Source organism: Saccopteryx leptura, chromosome 4 (assembly GCF_036850995.1).
Source record: "Saccopteryx leptura isolate mSacLep1 chromosome 4, mSacLep1_pri_phased_curated, whole genome shotgun sequence".
Classification (NCBI taxonomy): Eukaryota; Metazoa; Chordata; class Mammalia; order Chiroptera; family Emballonuridae; genus Saccopteryx; species Saccopteryx leptura.
In genome coordinates, this window is record NC_089506.1 from 181,635,685 (window position 1) to 181,654,053 (window position 18,369).

Sequence of the window (18,369 nt, forward strand, 5' to 3'; positions counted from 1 at the left end):
TTGAAGAATTTTAAGCAGGGAATTATGCATAACTTAATTTACATCTTAAAAGTAGCACCCTGACTGTTGTGTAGATAATACATTAATGAGGGAAGGGATTCAAGTAAAAGCAGAAGACCGGTTAATAGGTTTTTGCTCTTATTCACACAAGAGATAATGGTGGCTTTGACTGAAGTCTTACTAATAAAGGGTAGGGGAGAACTGATTAGATTTGGAATGTGTTTCTGGGGAAGATATTACAGGACCTGCTAATGGATTAGATATGGGTTTTAGTCAAAGAAAGGAATCACAATGACGCCTGAATTTGGGGCTTGAACACTGGGTGAGTGAATGAAAGATTCACTAAAAGACACAATACTAAAGTTTGCAAGGGATATAATTCATGATGAAACAAGGTACCAAAAGAGCACACAAGAGGGAAGCAATAAAAGAGAGATAAATGTAGGAGTTAGTCTTAAAAACCAGAGGGGAGACAAAGGATAGAAGTTTCAAGATAAAAAGAAGTTGAAAAGCAAATATTGGATATTTAATAAAATGCTGGACCTATTACTGTGTTCACTTATGAAAAACTACATATTGTTTTATGTTCCTCATTTTAACTTTCAAATTACATATGTTAAGCTTAGTTATGTTTACCATTGTATAACCTGTTACTTTGTGTATATATAATTTTTTTGTTTGGTTTTACAGGTTGTAAGTTCTACAAATGGAGAGTTAAACACAGATGACCCTACTGCAGGACGTTCAAATGCACCCATCACAGCCCCTACAGAAGTAGAAGTGATGGATGAAACCAAGTATGTATTCGTTTTGCTTGTTTTAGTAACCTTTTGTTCTTAAACTATGCATGTTTGAGATTTATAGTCATGTACAATTATTTCAGGAATTTTTTTTCAAGGAATAGATGCATGTGAAATAAACGGTATGCTTAATCAATTTTAATCAACAAGTATAGAAGGGTGCTATTTCAGGAAATATTTTAATAATACAGATATAGTTATTTAAGAGCTATACTCAAATTCTTATTCAGAATCAATGGTATATTTTTAGCTTTTTATTTTTAGGAGTGTTGATACATGAAAGTTTTTGCTATACTATAGATGCTCATTTTTTCTGTAAGCATAAGAATAAATAATTTTTAATTTTATAGTAGGCTGCATGCATCAGTATTAGTTTTAATTTCATTTTTATGAATGTAAATTATAATAATGCTGCTTAGAAAAAAATTAAGCATGAGAAACAATGTGTTGATTTCAATGTGGGCTGTTTCTGATGATCTCTCTCTCTCTTTTTTTTCCTTGTATTTTTTTTGTGTATAGCTGCCAGAAAGTGTTGAACATGTGGTGAGTTCCCAAGTGTAGGCAGGCAGAAATAGCTCCGTTGTCTATTTCAAAGATTTAGCACCTATTATATTTTTAAAAAACATACCTTTCAACATAGACATTATAATTCGTAAAAGTTGTTCAAACGTTTTGATATCATTTGTATTAGTTCTGAAAAGCAAGAAACAATTGTTTGAGGAGCTCTTTTGCCTGCTGCAACTTTTGCTTCAAGTAACATAGATTTGGGGGCACTTTATAATTCAGTAGATACATCGACCCTGCTTGTGCTTGTGTGTTTGCAGAGGCTTTCCCTGCTCTTTCAGCTAGAAAGACGGGCTTTTGAGATAAGCTTTTCTTCCTGTTTGTAATTATTAACTACACATAATAAAATCCTTATCCCCACCCCAATAGTATCACTAAAACAGTATTTCATTTACTAATAATACTGCCATTGTTAACACATGGTATATACTGATAAATTTCACGATAAACTATAGTTGAGTATTATGAAAAATCCTCATCTAAATATTTTCTGCTATTTGTAAATATTATGAAAGATCATGTTTCTGTTATATTTCTATCAGTTGAAGTAATGTTAGACTTCACTGTTGTCACGCAATGTCTTAACATACTTCTCTCAGGGCAGTGTCTGAGGTAGCCTTGTAATACATTTTGGAAAGTTCTATTCAAATTCAAAAGGATCCTTACGTAATTTCCAAAATACTTCTTGTTTGCTGGGTGCAAGATGATGGACATTTTGTGGATATGTGTTTTTAAAGAACAATGATCAAGTATCCATTTTATTGGTTTTGACTATAGGACTTATTGACAGTATGACTTGGTTTAGTGGGTTGCAGGATATAATTAGTCAGCTACATCCTTGTGCATTTTTATGTCAAATATAAAAACCGTCTATGCTCATTTGTGCAATCCTAAATACAAATGTAGGGTCGCAGCATGGCAGGTTAGAACGCTCCCATCCTTTGCAGTCAGACAGGCTGTAGAATCCTACTTCTGCCACTTATGTATGTTAACCTCTCTCAAGCTTGTTTTTTTTTTCTGTTAAATGAGGCTAATAATATTGACCTCATAGGTTTGAGAAAGTGAACTGTGATAAAACATTGGCATTTGGCCTCGCAGATGGCAGGCACTCGGTGGTCATTATCACCCCCATTTACCTCTCCACTTCCAGTTGCCTGTGGCCTTTCTCAGCTGTGTTCTTCCCCCATCACAGTCCCATGCTTTTACTTCCATACTCACAGCTCTTCCCTGAAACCAGCTGTTCTGTGTTCACATCCTCCTAGATACCTGCTCTCAACCAAATCCATTACATTTTCCATAGATTCATTCAACGATTACTTGGATTTCAGAAAGATCTGAGACCACCCTTGCCCTTAAGTAGATAGAGTACACACCAGTAGGGAAGATTGTAATTGTAATGATAAATACTATGAAAAGGGTATAAAAAGGAAAAGATTACTTCCTGATAGGATGATCAGAGAGTACTTTATGGAGGTGGCTTTGAAGAATGGCATAGTCATTTATTTAGTTGAGATGGGTGTGGGTGTATGTTTATGTGCATGTTTATGGGTTTGGGTTTCTTCATGTAGGTGTTGGAAGATGAAAAAAAGGAAGTAAATGGTGGGAAGGTTATTCCTGAAGGAAGCGTCCCTGGTGCTTGGAGAATCAAGCCCAGCCTGCCTGGCCGGCCCCGGTCCTGCGGGGGCTTTCCTCGTCCAGCCCCTGCCTGTCTTGCCCAGCTCCATTTTCCATTCGAAATTCTGTATTTTGTTGGTTCCATTCTGCCATCCATATTATTCTCTTTATCAATTTCCACTTCTCTTCTTGGAACTTTTTAAAGTTCTTGAAAACAAGACCTTTTTCGTCTTTAGACCTCCCAATGCCTAAAACAGTATGCCTCAATAAATTATTACTAAATAATTGACTATAAATAATGTAGTATACCCATATAATGGACTATTAGTTGGTAGTATAAAAAAATGAAATTGAAAACAGTATGCTAAAAGAAAGAAGTAGACACAAAGGCCACATATAATATAATTCCATTTATTGAAATGTCCAGATGAAATGTCCAGAAAGTAGACAGTGATTGCCTAGGGCAGGGAAGAGGAAGATGGGAGTGTCTGCTAATAGGCAGTGTGGTTTCTTTATAGGGTGATGAAAATGTTTTGAAGTTCAATAGTGGTGAATATGGCTGCAATGTTTAAAAACCACTGAATCATATACTTTAAAGGGGTGAATTTTATGACATGTGAATTATATCTTAATAAAGCAGTTATTTTAAAAAATGGATAGCAATCCATGATTTCAGTAAAGCTTTACTCCAGATAGGTTATAGAAATCCTCAAAACTTGTCTAACTCTTTACTAGTTGAAAATACATACAACCTTGTCTTCACTTCTGTCAGAGTTATTATAACATTCCTGCAAGTTTACTATTGTGTTTCTCATATTTTTTTAGTCTGTGATTAAGTGGGAGCATGATTTCTTTTATCTAAATTCCATCTTATGCTCCTCTTCTCTTTCCCACCATTTTATAGGTAGCTAGGAACCTGTTTAGAATTCCCTTTCAGAATTTCTTTCAAACTTCCTCTCTTTCTTCTTCCCTGTGATTGGCAGAGATCCCTTTCACCCCATCCCATTAATTAAAATATATCTTACAGAGGACACTTTAGTGTCTAAAGGTACCTAGAATGATACCTCATAGAGAAATATATGATTTCTGAATGATGGAAAATATTCTCTTCCCCCAAGTATAAAGGTATTCCTTCATTAGTCATGAGATTTTTCCTTTTTTACTGTAGTTGAGAATTATTTTTCAAGGCAAATGATACAAATAATAGCACGCTCATCATTCCTTCCAGGAATTAAAACAAGGCTTCCTTTAGTTTAGTTATTTTTTTTTCAAGTACTGTGAAATCATCTTTTTTTCTTTTTTACTCTTTTCTTTCCATTTCTAACATTTACTGAACTGTTGTGTTTGGTAATGTGGTAGTTATGAAGAGCAATCAATGCCTTACATTCCGTTAGAGAAGAGAGGAAGTCTGCCAGTGACTTTTACGTAGTGGTTCTCCATTCTGGCTTCATCTCACAATCTTCTGGGGAGTTTTAAAAATCTGATACTACTTAGGCTGCACTATCAGAGTTTCTGATTTAATTGGTCTGTGGTGTGGTCTGGTTACCAGTATTTATATAAAGCTTCTAGGCTGATTCTAAGGAACAACAAGCATTGAGAATCATGGGTCTAATATAGTTATTATAGGATTAGCTATATAGCATACAGTGTTGTTGGAGTTCAGAGACTGCACTACTCACTTCTATCTGGGAAGATCAGAGAAGACTTTATGGGCAAGGATACATTTGTGGTGATTCTCAAAGATAAGTATGATTTGGCAAAGTTGATGGGTAGAAGTCAGAAGAGGTTGAGCAACAATGTGGAGCAAAGACAGAATGGGGCAAGTTTGAGGAGTAACCTGTGAAGCTAGCCAGTGTGTCAGTACCTTAATGGGAACTGGGATGGAGCAGCGATATGCTCGTATCCCATCTCAAAGGAACTTGGTAGCCAGGGTTAAAAAAATGGAACATTATCTTTCTCAGTACAAGAATGAAAGCTGTGTGTTTTAAGCCAAGAAAGAATATAATCAGATTGAACCTTAGGAAATTAATTTTGCAACAGTTTTGAGGTTTATGTCACTTCCTGGGATTCATCAGATTGCAGAAGATCTTCATTCCTTGCATAGTTTAGGTTACCTGAAAAGGCAATGGATGATGAGACTGAGGGGAGAGGGGAAATAGATTGGAACCAAATTTTAAGAGCTTAATGCCACAGATGGTGTGGAACCATTGCTGAGATGTAAGAGGAAAAGGTATGCCATACTGGGTGGAGCAAAAGCAGGTTTATGGTTGTTCAGATGGAATACAATAGAGTAATTAATTAATAATAATATAAGGATGAACTGTGTTTTGCATACTCAAAATTATAAGCCTGCTGTCCCAACCCTGTATTTATGATGGGGTAATTCTGAATGACAGATTGAAGAGTGGGGGGACTTAGACTGGCTCTTGTCAGTGGAGACAACAAGTTCTAACCTAAGCCAGCATTAGACGATGGGAAACATCTGAAAGGCATTTCAGACTTGGGGACTGATCGCATGTGGGTGGAGGGGAAGACATTGAAGATGAGGATGGGTGTGCAGGTTCCTAGATACCATAGTTCACATAGTTGTGTGGATGCTTTTGCTTTCTGATCTGAACTCTGCTTGGTTAACTCACAGTTCATCATTTTTAACATCAGGAGACTGAGAGATAGGAAATTACCTATCAGGTATAAATTTAAAGGGAAAAATCCTTTGTCAAAGAATTAAAGATTAGACTTCATAAAAGGTATTTTCTGTATACTCATCTGCTCAGATAAGGAGAAGCTAGGTTCTGTAGCTCTAACTGGGCAGGATCTGGCAGGTTAGCAAGAGTCTATCACCAAGGGGTGAGCCAGTGAGTCATTGTAGAGGGGACAGATAAGAACTTCAGAGCCAAACTGAAACGTGCGTCAGTTTCTGGGTAGATTGTGAGAAAGAAGTATATGACGTAATTCAAGAAAACAAGCCAAATTCTAGATGAAGACAAAGATAGAAACTAAAGCGGAAATGTGGTGTAATGTCAGTAGCAATGCCTTGGCCCTTACTCGTATGTTTTCTACATATTTTAGGACTTTGATCCATTATGGTTCCCTGTTTCCTACCTAAACAATATTTAAAGCAGCAAACTTAGAATTAATCAGAAGCAGAACTTCACATTTATTTCCAAAGGATTTAAGGTAGAGGTGTGACTTCAAAGCTTTTAGATAGCCACCTATGGTCTCGTCAGTAGCATGAACATGACTTGTGAGAGCATTTGCTTACTGGAACCACATAAGGAGTGGTCAAGAAAGAGCCAAGAAAAAGAGAAGTGTTGACAAGAATATGACTTAAATGTCTGGTGAGCTTAATCAGCTTCCCCAAGGTAGTCGTCAGTAGTCTAGATCTCAGAGAACCCCACGAGGTACCAACTAACGTATAAGAAAATGTAGCCACTGAGCAGCAAGTGCAGAAAATATATTTAACATTTTAAAGATGTAAATAACTTTCTAAGACCGGATAATTGAATTTGTTGATATAAATAACTTGCTCACATCATCTGTGAGAACTAATGTATGTGCTAAATCCTAGAATCTTTGCTATTATTTCCAGTTATTATTACCAATAACTTTTTTCCCCTTTGAACTGTACCAAGTGTTAAAATAACATTGTGTTTTTACTCGTTTGCCTGCATTCATATAAATTGATAGCATGATGTCCACTCCGCATCTGCTCATAGCACCCAGGCCGTGGCCTCACTGGGCATGAGAGGCAGGAGTGTGACCTGGCGGTTGCATGGAGAGAGCAGCGCTTCTTGAGACTTGGACTCTTTAAGAGTATAGTGCAAGCCAGGTTTTTTTCCGTCAAAAAAGCTTCCACAGGCACTAAAATCTGCATTTTTTGAGGTTTCACAGGGCATGTAGCCCATGGGTAAGAACTCTAACTTTAGAATATGCTATAGAATCTTGACTAGATTCCTACTTTAGGAGTTGCATTTATGAGGTAAATCACATATTCATTCAGTAGTATTTAATGGGTAACAACTTTGCCCAATTGTGAGATGTATCTGTGAGCAAGATCTTATGAAGCTTACATTCTGTGTGGAGGCAGATAACAAGTGAATAAGAGAAATTTAGATGAGTTCTAAGTACTGAGAGGTAAAAACAGTCATGTGACAGGGTGTGGTATGGGAGCACAATGTTTTAGGTTGAGTGGTACTCAGGGACAAGAGACACTTGAAATAAAACCTAACTTACTAACACCAAGACTATAAACCAGCAGTTTTGGTAATGACTTTAAGAAATCAACCACAAGTTTAAATGCTAATTTTCTTTTTAACTTCTTTAAGTATATCATATCTTGAGAGCATCTCTTTTCTCTGTAGTTAAAATGAATTTTTATCACGCAAAGCAATGCTGCTCTCTGGTGGTAGTCAGTTTAATAGCACTCCAGCTTTACTTTCGCAAATCTAGTTTAGGGATGTACTCTATTTAGTGGGGTTTATTTCCAATAACAATAGATACCTTCTTTAGATTTATTTTGAATTTTAAATCCTTGTAAAATTATTACTAATTTGAAAATAATATTCTCAAATTTGGGGGAGTTTCTTTTGATTCAATAGTTCTTACACAATTGAAGGAAGGTTACCTAAAAAACAGGAAGAACTCATCTCTCAGAACTGAAAGCACATTAACGGTTCTGGAGATATAAAATGAGCAAACTGAATTGCTCATACAAGTATGGAAAATCTAGGACTTGGACTTATTCATCAAAGCATGTATTACATTAAATTCCCCATTCAAGAAGCTTGTATGTACCTTAAAACACTTTTTCAGTAGAAATATTTTTAGAGAATGTGTTTTGGAATTTGAATAGTCAAGTGACATTTTGGAAGAGAGAACATTATTAGTAGACTTGATATTAAATAAGTTTCTATTGAAATATGATCATCTGCTATAATTTAATATTCTAAGTATTTGACCTGTTTCTTCTAAATACCAAATTAAAAAAAAAAAATTTTATTGTAGTGAGAGGAGGGGAAGCAGAGAGAGACTCCCACATGTGCCCTGACCAGGATCCACCCGACAAGCCCACTAGGGGGCAATGCTCTGCCCATCTGGGGCATTGCTCTGTTGCAACTGGAGCCCCTTTAGTGCCTGAGGCCAAGGCCATGGGGCCATTCTCGGCGCCTGGGGCCAGCTTGCTCTAATTGAGCCTTGGCTGCAAGAGGGGAGGAGAAGAGAGTAAGAGGGGCAGGGGTGCAGAAGCAGATGGGTGCTTCTCCCATGTTCCCTGACTGGGAATTGAACCTGGGACGTCTACATGCCAGGCTGACACTCTACCACTTGAAGAATATTTTGTTTTGCTTTTTATTTTAGAAAATTTATATATCCAATTTGAGAAGGTATTAGGTAGCTGACAGTTACAAATATATTTGACTTTTTTTTTTTAATCCAGGAAGTCCTTAGATTCTTCTTTTATAGTGGAAGCTCTTTTTTTTATTTTTGTATTTTTCTGAAGTGAGAAGTGAGGAGGCAGAGAGGCAGACTCCCACATGTGCTCAACCAGGATCCACCAGCAAATCCACTAGGGGGCGATGCTCTGCCCATCTGGGGCGTTGCTCTGTTTCAACCAGAGCCATTCTAGCACCTGAGGCAGAGGCCATGGAGCCATCCTCAACTTGGCGCCAATGGAACCTTGGCTGCGGGAGGGGAAGAGAGAGACAGAGAAAGGAGAAGGGGGAAGGGTGGAGAAGCAAATGGGTGCTTCTTCTGTGTGACCTGGCTGGGAATTGAACCCGGGACTTCCACATGCTGGGCCAGTGCTCTACCACTGAGCCAACTGGCCAGGGCTATGGAAGTTCTTTTTAAAGCCTTTGATTGACTAATTTATTTCTGTTTTTTCTGGTAGTCACCTCAATAAAAGAAAAATTTATAAAGATTGATAACTATACATATTTCTAGTTGAATCTTTTTCAGGTGATACCTACAATTTTGAATTAATTCACATTTCATGGTCTAGTCATTAAGTGCTATTTGAGTGCACTTAAAAAATGCAGTGTGTAATTTGGTTTTGAATGCCCACAGAGATTTTATAATCATGGCATAAATCACAATAAAGGGTCTGAAGTTATTTTTGATAATGTAGGTAGAGAGATTATGTGATTTAACTGGATAGAATATATTTCTGTTTACCAAAAGATATAAGCAATATCCAGCAATTATTTTATCTTCCATAGTCTTTTGCCAGGTAGATCACATGAAACTACACAGTCTATATTATGGGAATTTGAAAGTGTTGAGTTAATATCCTTTTTATGAAGGTGGACTGATAAGAATTACAAGAATATCTTTTTAAGGTCACCATATGAGGCTTTGAATTAGCAGCATTTTGTTGATGGAATCACCATGTATAACTATGTCTTTTATTACAAAATATGATTTACACGTGTACACACACATACACACCCAGGACCTCAGTGAGGAAACAGAGGGAGCCCCTTTTTATGTGGTGGCCTGTCATCTTTATATTCTGATAGATTGGAGAGATTGAATTTATTTTAAGTGTGGCAGGGGGAAAAGTCAAATTTTTAATTAAAGGAACACCAGACTTTTATATATACATATATGTGTATTTTTTTGTTTTGTTCTGTTTTGTTGCTTACTAGTCAGTGACTTTTAGTTCCCACCAGCCTCAGCATTGCTCTGCATGTGTTTCGTCTTCCCTGACTGTGAGAATTTTCCATGTGAAAAACTAGTTCTTTTAGGGATCATCTCTGTTTGTTTTCCACCTAGGAATAAAAAACAATGTATTTCCTTCATATACTACAAAATTGAATCAGTTTTCAAATATAACACTGAATCACCTTGATTGTGCTATTTTAAATGTTAACATTAATTTTTACCTTAATTAAAACGACACGATAAACTTCATTTTCTTTAACCCTTAAATTAAAAATTGCCAATTTTTATTCTATTTAATGTATTTCTCTCTTCCAATTTGTAAATGTGACGGGAAATGTTTGCTGAAGAGTGTATTTGAGATTACTCTTTATTTTTGGAATCGAAACTAATTCTTAGTAAAAATGAAATCCCCAATATTAGGATCATGATGGCTTTTCTAACAATGGCTTCAACAATCATATATAAATGCTGGGAAGAAAGGGGGAGAATTCATAGGATGTGCTTTATGAAAGCATGTCATGGCCAGAAATTAATGAGCATCCAGAATAATGTGATAGGTCAGTTAGGATTCCTAGGATGTGTTTTATGAAAGCATGTCTAGTGACTCATTTAATGTTGCTTAGACTGTCTTGCTGTTCCTAAAAGGCACATTGATAAAACAATAGTAACAACTCTGCCATAGGTTCACTAATATTTTTGCTTCATTGGCATGTTCACTGTTTATCTTGCACTAGCCTGTTGCTTTTTTGTGATCATTTAAACTAATATGGTAGAGTCAGCCTTACTTTGTGACATTTTAGTACTTTTATAATAAAAGAAGTGTTTCCCTCCATCTGCAGGTGCTGCTGTTTTTTCAAACGAAGGAAAAGGAAAACCATACAGCGCCACAAATGACTCTGGACGCAGACAGATCATGGGGAGTTGCTTATGTGTTCATCTTCTGTCTTGTGATTAAAATCATCTCTGTAGTGACCACATATATTTTCAAGGACTCACTCTCAGAAACAAAAATGTCATACTTTCGGACTTCATTTTGTGGTTGTCTTACATTCATTTTTTTTTTCTAATTTTACTTTTGTGGAAGCTTTAAAGTTTTGTCAAAACACAAGTGCTTTGCCCATCAGTGAATGGAATGGACCAATGAGGTAGTATTGATGAAAACAGTTCTTTCTGTAGAACATTTTTCAGAAGCTCTCCTCCTGCCGTAGAAAGCAGTACAGTATCTTAAACGTCAGCCAGTTATATAGCTAATCTGGTTCTTTATAACTTCTATAAGAGCATCATCAAATAGCAAATTTCTCCCCAGTGGATAACACAACAAAGAAAACAGAATTGCCCAAATATTTAAAGGCCTAATTCCTTGAGAAGTTCATTTTTGGTGTGACGTCTGCATTGATATCAGCATTACTGATGGTACTGCTCTTCATGAGTCATACTAACATTCTCTCTGTGAAATCATGGTACAGTCGCTGCCCAGAGGTACTGAGGACAAAGCTCTGTGGGATTGGCAGATGGTGGTGGTCACACGAGTCAAGAGTGACGCGGTAAACAAGAGCTCTGCTTGTGTCGCACCACTGTGTGAAGTACAGTGCTGCCCAAGTGGCAAAAGCGCTTGTTTTAAAAGATGCAAAAACATTTGTGTAATGTAACTATGCTTCCAGATAATGTATGTTAGACAGGAAGAGATGAATACTTTGAGAAATGAGATATGTGAGAGTTTTTTAAAAAATACACTAAGGAGAAGAAATAAATGTGAATCTGATTGCAACGTATAAGGTTGAAGTCAAAGGAGACCCACTGACACCCACTGCTGAATGCCCACATCCTTCCTCAGCAGGCAGCTTCGGACGTGCCATTCAGTGGTGTCTGTTTATTAAATATTTGCTCTTTGATAAAAAAAAGATCTCTGGTAATAAAAACTGGGTCACTTTATTGCCCCCTGTGCACATTAGTCTCTTCCACTTTGCTAGATCTTTGGACTGTTCTGACTTTTTTAGCCTGATTTTGATGATTGAAAACTATTTTGGAGAGGATGGGTCAGGTGCTTTGCCCGTAGTCTTTAAAGTGCCTGCGTCTGAACAAAGTTACGGTTCTGTAAAGAAGGAAACCCATTCCATGTTCAAGTGTGCTTTGTTTTAAGCCATGAAGACAGGTTTGCTCTCGTCACATTCTTCCAGCCAGAATTTTTAAGCAGAGTTAAAAGAAAAGGACTGGCTAGAAAGAGAATTATGTTTGAAAATCACATTCACCTTTCTCTTACAGAGTTGTCGCTTACTCCTTCCATGCCCCCCCCCCCCCCCGTTTGTCTTCAAGTGCGTGCCGCCAGGCGTGCTTATTTATTTTTATTGTCTCAAGGTAACATTTAAAATGTGTAATTAAAGTAAACAAATCTGCATTTTTGACTTCATTATTGCATTTACAGGGATTTAATTGTACTTTGTAATTTATTTTTCTTATTAGCCAAAAGTTTGATGCATTGTTTTTGGTGAATTAGGCACCCATATGAATACCGCAAATATGGACTTTGTTTATCATTGTTGCTCTGAATTCTATGAATGATCGTTTCAAGTTCTTGATTTTAAAGACCTACACTCAGCCTAGAAAATGTTTGCTGTATAATTTGGTCAGCAGTTTCCATTCTATCTATTTGTATACTGTCATAATGTCTTAAACTACAAGAGTCACATACTGAGTTATTTTTGTTTGCTTTGAGCAAGGTAGATGGATGTTTTGGCCATTATAATGTGAAACCACTTCTTTCTTTACAGTATTTGACCAAATTTGTGTGTCTATGATATTTGTAAATACATGTGATATCTGTATTTCTTATCATAAGCCTATTTAGTTTTATTCTCAGTAGGGTTTTTGGACTGTACAGTGTTTATATGATCTGAACTCCTTATACATAAGAAGGTGTGTATATTAATCCAATTATGGACTTAAAATATTTTAAAAGTATAAATACCCTTATTTGCTGCAAAGACCGGTGTATAGACATTTGCTTTTTAGCAATATTTTTAAGTGCTCCATTTTAATGCCAAGGAATCTTTTGGCAACACAAACTGGTCAATAATAGGTAATGCAGGTATGTTCAGGTTAAGCCAACAACGTTTTGCATTTTTATGCTTCTTTTCTGTCAACACTAATGAAGTCTACATTGCCTGAATGTCTGAATGAAACACATCCCTGTTTAAAAGTATGTAACTGAAAAAGAAATAAAAAATAAAGGTAGTTTTTTTAAACTTGCTCTTTCCCCTTTTCTCTAATCATGGATAAAATAATGCTACTCACTAATTTGAGGTAAGAATTTTGAAAATTCAGTTCATTGAGTGTAGTATATGGGAGAAACAGAGCATTAGGAATATGCTTTTGTTTTTGTTTTACTTTGTTGGAAGCCCTGGTGAAGAGCTCATACCAGGACATATCTAAGCTTTCTTCAATGAAAGTTTAAACAAAATTTTTTAACACTTCTATGAACTACTTAATGGAGCAACAAATTAAAATTAATGCCACTAATAAACAAAGGATAATAAACAGAATTGTTTTATTTCTTTAAGTTCTATTCTGTTCCCAGAAATGAAATTACTAATCCAACTCTAAGTGAATGACTGTCATTGCAGATGGAGAGCATATCTTTGTGACAGTATCTCACAGTGTGTATCATTGTTCTGGGTGCTTTAGGGGGTTTCACACAGTGGTATTAATGCTGCTCTGCTTACTAAAAGCTGCTACAGGTAAGATAGGCAAAGCAACACACACTAAACCCCAGTATTGAGGAACAATGGAAAGATCTGGAGATAAAATGTAATGGTTAAAGACCCTGTCTAGAAAATCTGCTTTATGATTGGGGTTCAATGTGAGTGATTGCATAGTTGCATTAGTGAGCACCCTTTGAATTGCAAGTGATAGAAACCTGACTTGGCTAATGCACTAGCCCACTAAGCTAGAAAGTCAAGTGGTAGAGCTGGCTTCCGGCATGCTGATCCTGGTGCAAAATCAGGAATCTATGTTTCTCCATCGCTCAGTTTTGCTTTCCAACCTGATGTTTTCATTGTCCGGGAGACTTTTCATGTGTGATGGTAAAATAGCCACCCAGCCTCTTCAGACTTCTCTACGGCCAAAAGAAGGGCAGTTTTTCACCCAGCAGTTCCAACAAAATCCTAAGACTAACAACATTTATTCCTTCATTGGTTCATATGCCCACCCAAGCCAATTACAATGAGCAGGGGAATGCTGGTCTCCTGCTTTGAGGGGACTCACTGAACTGAGAAATGAGGTAGAGGACTGGTACCCAGAAGGAAACAAGAGTGTTACCATCAGAAGGTGAGTGAGGAGAAAGCATGGGCAGAATCAATAGGTAGCTTGTCATGATAGGAAAACAAAGCGTAGATGCAGATTACATTGTTCTAAATTAGAAAACATTATTATTATTATTATTATTATTATTATTATTACAATAATATTGAGACTTTTACTAATCTGAAGATGTTACTAGAAATCACTTTGAATATATTTGAAAAACGTTTTGGACTCTGGACAAAAAGAGGTCATAAATTATTTGATGTGTTTTTGTTTTTGTTTAGTTTTTAACTAAAGGATTTTGTGATAGAGTTCGATTAATAGAGATAAAAGTTAACTTTTCTACAAGAGTAGAAATAATAGAATATAAAGCTTTGCTGATGTTCAACTAATTTTCTTCTCTGCCAAGCTGTAATACAGAGTTACATGATATTTTCTTAGGAAATTTACTCATAAGAGTACATGGGTCATAGCCAAAGAAAGGACTAAATATAGAAAAAAATCAGACCTGACCAGGTGGTGATGCAGTGGATGGAGCATCGGCCTGGGATGCTGAGGATCCAGGTTCAAACCCAGTGGTTGCCGGCTTGAGCGCAGGTTTATCGGCTTGACTACAGGCTCACCAGCTTGAGCCCACGGTCACCAGTTTGAGCATGGGATCATAGTCATGACCCTATGGTTGCTAGCTTGAGCCCAAAGGTCGCTGGCTTGAAACCCAAGGTCACTGGTTTGAGCAAGGGGTCATTGGCTTGGCTGGAGCCTCCCAGTCAAGGCACATATAGGAAAGCAATCAATGAAGAACTAAAGTGCTACAACTATGAGTTGATGTTTCTCATCTCTCTCCCTTCCTATCTGTCCCTATCCCTCGCTTTCTCTCCCCCTTGCTTGAAAAGAAAAATTAGATAATATTGCTGGGCTATGACATGGTTCTGTTAGAAAGCATGATGGTTTATAGGGATGTCTAGATGTCTGTGATTTCACTTAATTGGAAAAACACTCCTGCACTGCTCCAGACTTGGGGTTGGAAAACTTTTGGGGGTAAAATTTGGACTGTGGGCCAAAGGCAAAATTGAGGCTTTTAGATACTTGTGTAATGAGAAAGAAAAAAAAATTGTATTAATTTTGAATTGATGAGATTTAACATATATTTACTGCTCACAAAAATTAGGGGATATTCCAAAATGAATATGAAGCAATAAAAAAAGCATTTGATTTATTTTTATTAAACAAGAACATCAGAAAAGGAAACGGACAAGTCAAAGAAAGTTGTTCAATTATGCAAATGAGATGCAAAACCAACTTTTATTTCTTTGGTGAAAATGCACTGTACAAAAGGCTGAAAGTACTGGAGCATCTGCACATTTCCTGATCTAATTTTTTTTTTTTTTAATATTTTTCTGAAGCTGGAAACGGGGAGAGACAGTCAGACAGACTCCCGCATGCACCCGACCGGGATCCACCCGGCTCTGCCCACCAGGGGGCGATGCTCTGCCCCTCCTGGGGGTCGCTCTGTCGCGACCAGAGCCACTCTAGCGCCTGGGGCAGAGGCCAAGGAGCCATCCCCAGCGCCCGGGCCATCTTTGCTCCAATGGAGCCTCGGCTGCGGGAGGGGAAGAGAGAGAGAGGAAGGAGAGGGGGAGGGGTGGAGAAGCAGATGGGCGCTTCTTCTGTGTGCCCTGGCCAGGAATCGAACCCGGGGCTTCTGCACGCCAGGCCGACGCTCTACCACTGAGCCAACCGGCCAGGGCCTCCTGATCTAATTTTTGTGAGCAGTATATTTATGTTGTAATACAAGTTTTTTTGTAATACAGGTCTACTAATAAGAATTGAATTATTTTGAGGGAATAATATTGTGGAGTTTAAAATCAATTGCAAATGAGTGTTCTGATCTGTGATACGATTTTATGTATTTCATCTTTGGAAATATCTTCATACAGATAGCTACTACTAAACACAAATCTTTATATAATTTTAATTGAGCATATTCATAATTTGGAATGCAGTTTTAGAATTCCATTAGATATCTGCCTTTTGGCATACCATTCTATTGCAGATTAATTACTTCCTATTGAAGGATAGATGCTCATCAATTTTATGGTTAGATTTTTGAAATGTGGAAATTTCCTTTGTACTTGAGATCCAAAAATACAGCTGGAACTGTAGTTAACTTTGGAAAATATATCCATTGCAAATTCATGTGGGAAAATGGAGTTACTGCTGCTCATTTTCACTTGCCAGCAGGTGAAGTATATAAAGCAGCTTGACATTACTTATGATCTAAACAGCATTAGTTGTCATCATAATGACTTTGTTCAGTGTAAGTTTCACATGCAAGTGTTGCTTTGTCTTACAATTCCAAGTTGATTTCAGTAAGAAACATCTAATATGCAGTCCAAGCTAATTTCCAAAGCCAGTCAGTTTTCATTAATAAAAAGTGAGGGTGTTCCTCATTCAGGAAAATCTTAGTCTTGTCGCTGAGCTGTCAAACTGCTGTGTCCATTGAGCAAGTCAGGATATTTAGTTTCTATTTCTGACAAAGCTTCATGGAAGTAATGATGATTAAAATTACAAGAGTAAATGAAATTCACCATTGGCTTTACTAGTTCAATAACATGACATATTTAAGTATTTTCCACAAAATCCCTGCTGTTGAAATATATAAAGTATAAACAGTGACTGTAGTCATCTTAACATTTTCAGAAGTTTTGTAAATTTGCCCAGTAAAATTTTTCCTGCCCCACATAGATTTTCCCCACTCTCAGTTGTAACACATCAGAGCAGACTCCACTTCAGTTTTCATTAAATTTGCATTTTTTCAAATTCTTTAAAAATGCTCTTGAAGTTGTTCCATGAGGACTATTCACAGAGGCTAATTACTGAGTCACTTCAAACTCAACACTGACTTTTCTAGTAAACAATAACTGGGCAGTATTGGTAGTGTTAATGTAAAAATAAAAGGCCTTTAAAAGGCAACACGTTTATTGAAATCAATAAGAATAGTCATTTGGGTGTTATAAATTCATGTGGAAGCCCAAATAATGTTCCGATTAGGAGATGAAATGGGTATTTATGTGAAAAGGGAAGGGAAACATCAACAGAAGGAAGGCATTTCTATTGATGCAGGTAAAGTAATAGTGATATTAATTTTGAACTGTTTTTAAATTTAGTCCAGTAGTCATCAATTCAGTAGTCATAATAAGTGCTTTCTTGTTATCTTTGTTAACAGTTTTTTGGGACACATGGTTGCCCAGGCCCAGTCTGAAGATTATTTTGCCCTGTTTTGACATTCAAAAGATTTGAGACTTAAGACTGCGAAGCAGTTCGCTCATACAGCAGCTAGGGCTTCATTTTTTTTTTAAGAGTTCTTTTTTTTTCCTTTAGATTTTATTTATTCATTTTAGAGAGGAGAGAGAGAGAGAGAGAGAGAGAGAGAGAGAGAGAGAGAAGGGGAGGAGCAGGAAGCATCAACTCCCATATGTGCCTTGACCAGGGAAACCAGGGTTTTGAACGGCGACCTCAGCATTCCAGGTTGACGCTTTATCCACTGCGCCACCACAGGTCAGGCCTAGGGCTTCATTTTTAAGTGGCTCCTTTTATTTTGTTTACATTTCTGTCTATTGTCACAGGCCAGGGAAAACGACTTGAAATCATCTGCCTTGTTTTTTAGTTGACTATTGCTGTCTTCAAGTGTCCTTGTTAAAAAGCTAGTAGTCTGGGAAATGGCGCCGTGAGCAGCGCGTCTGACAGCTCTCCCCTAAATCACAACAAATTTATCAACTAGAAACAGAAAAATCTATCCTTGGAGCATTCCGGAATTCCACACAAACTGATAGCAAAAGGACTGTTATCACTTGAATCTGAGAGACGAGGGTGTGGAGGAAGCTACCGCAGGGACATTCATTCAAGCCTCGAGGAAGTGCGCCTGTGGTGAGTTAGCCCACACTCGGGAGAGCCACGAGTCGCCGCGAGCCGAGCCGCCGCGAGCCGAGCCGAGCCGCCGCGAGCCGAGCCGCCGCGGGGCGCGCGCCCGGTCCGGTTGCAGAGTGAGCACCGCTTACGTTCCCTGTGGCCCGCGCACTACGAGTGAGAGTCGCCAGCCACCGGTGCCCGGAGCACCCCATTCGCGTGCGTGCCCTGGGCATTCCACGCGTCCAGAGCGCCCTACTGGCCCGCACACCCAGGGGGCCCCATTATCCTGTGCCTGGTGCGATCCAGCCGCCAGTGGCAGGGCGAGCAGGAGAGGCTTGGGAGATTCTCTCCGTGGGCGGGGCACCTCACCCAGCCATTCAAGCTAACAATCAAGCGTTGGGGGAGGGGCACGCGCAGGCAGCCTAAAATACCTTCGGGAGCACAGCTGCGACCCAATCACTGAAATTAGCTTAACCCATGAAATCTGCGCACCCTCGGTTCTAATTGATAAGATCTCTCTCAG

General features: G+C 37.9%; 1 protein-coding gene across 9 annotated transcripts in view; it reads left to right on the forward strand.

The window, feature by feature from the left end:
- CSNK1G3 (casein kinase 1 gamma 3) overlaps positions 1 to 12,880 on the forward strand; it is a 105,465-nt gene extending 92,585 nt beyond the window's left edge. For 5 of the 9 annotated variants that reach the window (XM_066382102.1, XM_066382104.1, XM_066382107.1 and 2 more), the window contains 3 exons: positions 691 to 797; positions 1,320 to 1,343; positions 10,478 to 12,880. In XM_066382102.1, the coding sequence (XP_066238199.1) occupies positions 691 to 797; positions 1,320 to 1,343; positions 10,478 to 10,532 (186 nt within the window). In that variant the 3' untranslated portion in view covers positions 10,533 to 12,880. The remainder of the gene's footprint in view (positions 1 to 690; positions 798 to 1,319; positions 1,344 to 10,477) is intronic. The other 4 variants (XM_066382105.1, XM_066382110.1, XM_066382106.1 and 1 more) reach the window with 1 other exon arrangement.
- The last annotated feature ends 5,489 nt before the right edge of the window (positions 12,881 to 18,369 follow it).